We start from the raw sequence: 3,877 nt of genomic DNA, 5'->3' as shown, positions 1-3,877 counted from the left end.
ATTTTTACAGGCTAAACAATATATAAAGAATATTTAGTTAGACTGATTTTTATTCAACACCATACTTCAATCGTAGATAAAATTTAATTTACAAAATTGTTCTCTTTTTATAAAAAGGTTTCGTTCCAATAGATAGATAAGAATAGTAGGTTTTATTCTAGAATGTAGAATAGTATTAAAAAAGATACTCTCTATCTATTGCATTATTAATTTATTACTATCGTTTTCGTAGACAAATCAACCTTATCTGAGGTTGACTTTCACCGCTTTTTCTGTTGACCGTTGTTGTCACCCACATAAAATAAAAAGAAGAATGCTTTTTGTTACGGATACGAAATTGCATGAATGAGTATGATTTTAATAAAGAATTGATTATTCTTCTTCTTTTATTGATGGTTGAAGTCCACACTACGTAAGCCAGCGGTGAAGAACATGAGGAAGGCCTTGTATTCGCAATACACAGTGGGAGTGATGTTTTACTATGGAGTCACCGTTTTGGGATATTGGGCTTATGGATCACTTGTGTCCTCATATCTCCCTGAAAATTTGAGTGGGCCCAGATGGATCAACGTCCTTGTCAATGCCATTAATTTTCTTCAGTCCATTATCTCCCAACATGTAACATCTTATTCTTGTCAAGTTTTAACATAAAATATCTCCCACTTGCTTCTTTTAATTTACTTTTAAATTAAATTAAATACATAGATGATTTTTTTTTCAAAAAAAAAAAATATTTATATGTTTTTTCTTTAAATTGAATTAAATGATTAAATCAATTATATATTTTTATGTACATATATATATTATTTATTTTATTTTTTATTTCAATATATATTTTATATAAATAATTAATTTTAATAGATTGATTTTAGTGTATACTTAGGATGATTGATTTCTGATAAATAAAGTTTGTATTTGTTGAGTTACATTGATTTGCTATTTATCGGATGAGTGTAAAACTCAATTTATTTGGGTTTCTATGATGCAGATGTTTGTAGCACCAATTCATGAGACATTGGACACAAAATTCTTGGACATTAAGAAGGGAATGCATTCAGGGGAGAACTTTAAGAGATTATTTCTGGTGCGAGGGGTGTTTTTCTCAGGGAACACTCTGGTGGCAGCTGCATTCCCCTTTATGGGTGACTTTGTCAATTTGCTTGGCTCATTCTCACTTGTGCCCCTCACCTTCATGTTCCCCAGCATGGTCTTCATTAAGGTTTTCCTTCTTTATTCTCATTTTATTTAATTACTTAATTAGTTGCTCCTCATTCTGTTTCTTCTTTTGCATCTTATGTTACTTCTTTTATTTCTCTTCTCTCTTCTTTGATGTCTTTTCCTTTTTTTTCTATTTTTACTTGTTTGGTTGTTTTTTTTAATTTTTTATATTTTTAAAAATTTTATGAAAAAAAGAATAATCAAAGGAGTTTATGTACTTTTTAATTGAAATTTTTATATTTTTGTGTCATTCAAAGTAATTTTTATATTTTTTATATTATGTATTTGTACAATTTAACTTAAAAATAATTTGTGTGAATAAAATCCTCTGTTCATAGACAATTTGAACAAAAAAAAAAAAATAGAAAGAGATGAGCATTTGAAAGGAAGAGGAGAATTTGAAAATCAGAGATAGAAGGAAAGAAAAAGAAAAGAAAATCCACAAGAAGAAAATAAAAAGTAGAAAAGAAAAGAGAAGAAGAGAAGGAGGGGAAATGATACACAAAGAGAAGAGAAGAGGGAAGAAGAGAAAAAAGAAAATTGGAAGAAAGTCAAAGAAAAGTAAAACGGCACCCCTAGTTTGGAAAAATTAGTTGAATTTGGATAAAAAATCGTTTGGTATGTAACATTATCATATAGGAAAATTTTTAAGTATACCGTCATACCGGTGTTTCAGTAATTTTTAACCGTTGATCTTAATTATAAAAAATATATATAATATATATAATTAAAATCAATGATTAAAAATCACTGATACATCGGTAAGACCATATATTTGAAAATCTTCCTATCATATATCATGAATAAGAAGGAATAGTTGGTTAGACTTGGACTATGTATATGTGTGGTGTTGACTTGAATTTGGATTGGTTTTGAATTTCAGGTTAAAGGAAAGATAGCAACAAGAGAGAAGAAGGCATGGCATTGGTTCAACATTATCTTTTCTTTTCTGCTTACCATTGCAACCACAATTTCTGCAGTTCGATTGATTGTTGATAACATTCAGAAGTATCACTTCTTTGCAGATGCATGATAATGATACTGCATGTGTCTTTCCTTTGGGCTTGCATGTACCTAATTATTTGATGATGAGAATGAGTTATTGGCTTATTGCAAAATAAAACTGAGGGGGAAAAAATAAAAAGAAAGAAAATCAGTCATTAATGATTGTTACTTATTAGGGGGTTAATCCTCTATTACTCCATCTATTTAAATTAATTACTGCTTTCATTCTTCTGAGAATTAATGTGTTGATGAGACACTAAAAAGTGAAGGTAAAAGTAATGATTAATTTAAAATGGAGGAAAATTTATTTATTCCTTCCGATTTTCTTTTTTGTTTTATGTACCTCGAATTTATTGACATTGTAGTGTTATTTTTGTTTTTTTTTTTTTTGTTACATTACATTATTTTATTACAATGTTATTTTAGTCCTGTTTTATTGGTTTTGTCTTGCATTTTTGTACTTTTGCATGGGTAGCCAAGTTGATGTCATATTAAGAAGCTTTAATAAGTTCGAATCTTGCATAAGGCATTTTAATAGTTCTTTCATGCTTGGCAACATTATAACAAGTTAAAAATACTATTTTTATATTAAAATCGATGATCAATATATTTGTGTATAGATATATGTATTATTTAATTTAATTTTAATGTATATGTTATACTCCAATATATATTTTGTAGTAGTGATTAATTTTAGTAGCTAATTTTAATGCACACTAGCATAGTTGTTAATAAGTAGACTATAAGATCCAATCTAATTTAAAGACCTGAAAATAAATTAGATTAGACCTGAAATTTAAATAGAGCTATAAAATTCAATCTAACTTAAAAGACTCCATCCAAATTTCATTAGTTTGGGTCAAAATTGACACATCTCTATATAAATTAGATTAGACTTGAAATTTAAAAACTCAACTCGGCCTAATAATTTAACTAGTCTAAGACCAAGGTTTGGGTCATTCAACCCGACCTAGTTGAGAAAGACTGAAAGAGAGAGCTTGAGAAAGTGAGTAACTAGGGAAAGGTTAAATATTTGAATGAATTTTCATTCGTACTCCTTCTTTATACAATAAGACAGTCACCTCCTGCATAGCCTATTCTACTTGAGTTTTAAGTCTCATATCCGAGTTTTTTCTCGCCATGACTCCCTTTTGCTGAAGCACCCTCTCTCACCCTATTCTGATTGAGTCGCTGTAACATTTCTGCTGCTTTCTCTTCTCATCACGGATATTTAGTTTCCGCCTTTATCGTTGCTAGATTTGTGCTTATTGTCTTTGTCTTCATCTTATTGTGCTCGTCATTACTGCATTTATGCTTGTCACCATCACCATCGTTGTTGCTGCTTCATCTAAGCTTTCCACCTTTGGCATTTCTTCTTCCTTTATCTTGTCGTTACTGTTGTTCTTCTCATTGCTATTGTCACTGGTTTGTGCCCATAGCTGTTGTCATAATCGTCTAAGTTTTTGTTGTCAATTTGTGCTTTTTCCTCTAAGCTCATTTGTTTTGGTTTTGTTGTTGGCCTGGTTTATATCTAGTAGAAATTAAATTTTATTTTGGCTCAATTTTGTTGAGGTTTTATCAGGTTTTATTAGAACTGGATTAAGGTATTAAAAATAATAATGAATATTTTTTGTCAAATTTAGATAAAGACAAA

The 3,877-nt window shown here is 29.4% G+C and overlaps 1 protein-coding gene across 2 annotated transcripts in view; it reads left to right on the top strand.

Annotated features, from left to right (window-relative positions):
- Positions 1-2,486, top strand: part of LOC107630865 (proline transporter 2) — a 4,246-nt gene extending 1,760 nt beyond the window's left edge. The window contains exons 6-8 of one of the 2 annotated variants that reach the window (XM_016334138.2): positions 403-618; positions 989-1,219; positions 2,102-2,486. In XM_016334138.2, the coding sequence (XP_016189624.1) occupies positions 403-618; positions 989-1,219; positions 2,102-2,251 (597 nt within the window). In that variant the 3' untranslated portion in view covers positions 2,252-2,486. The remainder of the gene's footprint in view (positions 1-402; positions 619-988; positions 1,220-2,101) is intronic. The other variant, XM_021121929.1, reaches the window with a different exon arrangement.

This window comes from Arachis ipaensis, chromosome B01 (assembly GCF_000816755.2).
Source record: "Arachis ipaensis cultivar K30076 chromosome B01, Araip1.1, whole genome shotgun sequence".
NCBI lineage: Eukaryota > Viridiplantae > Streptophyta > Magnoliopsida > Fabales > Fabaceae > Arachis > Arachis ipaensis.
The sequence above is the reverse complement of the archived record's forward strand: the minus strand, read 5'-3'. Positions and strand labels throughout refer to the sequence as shown.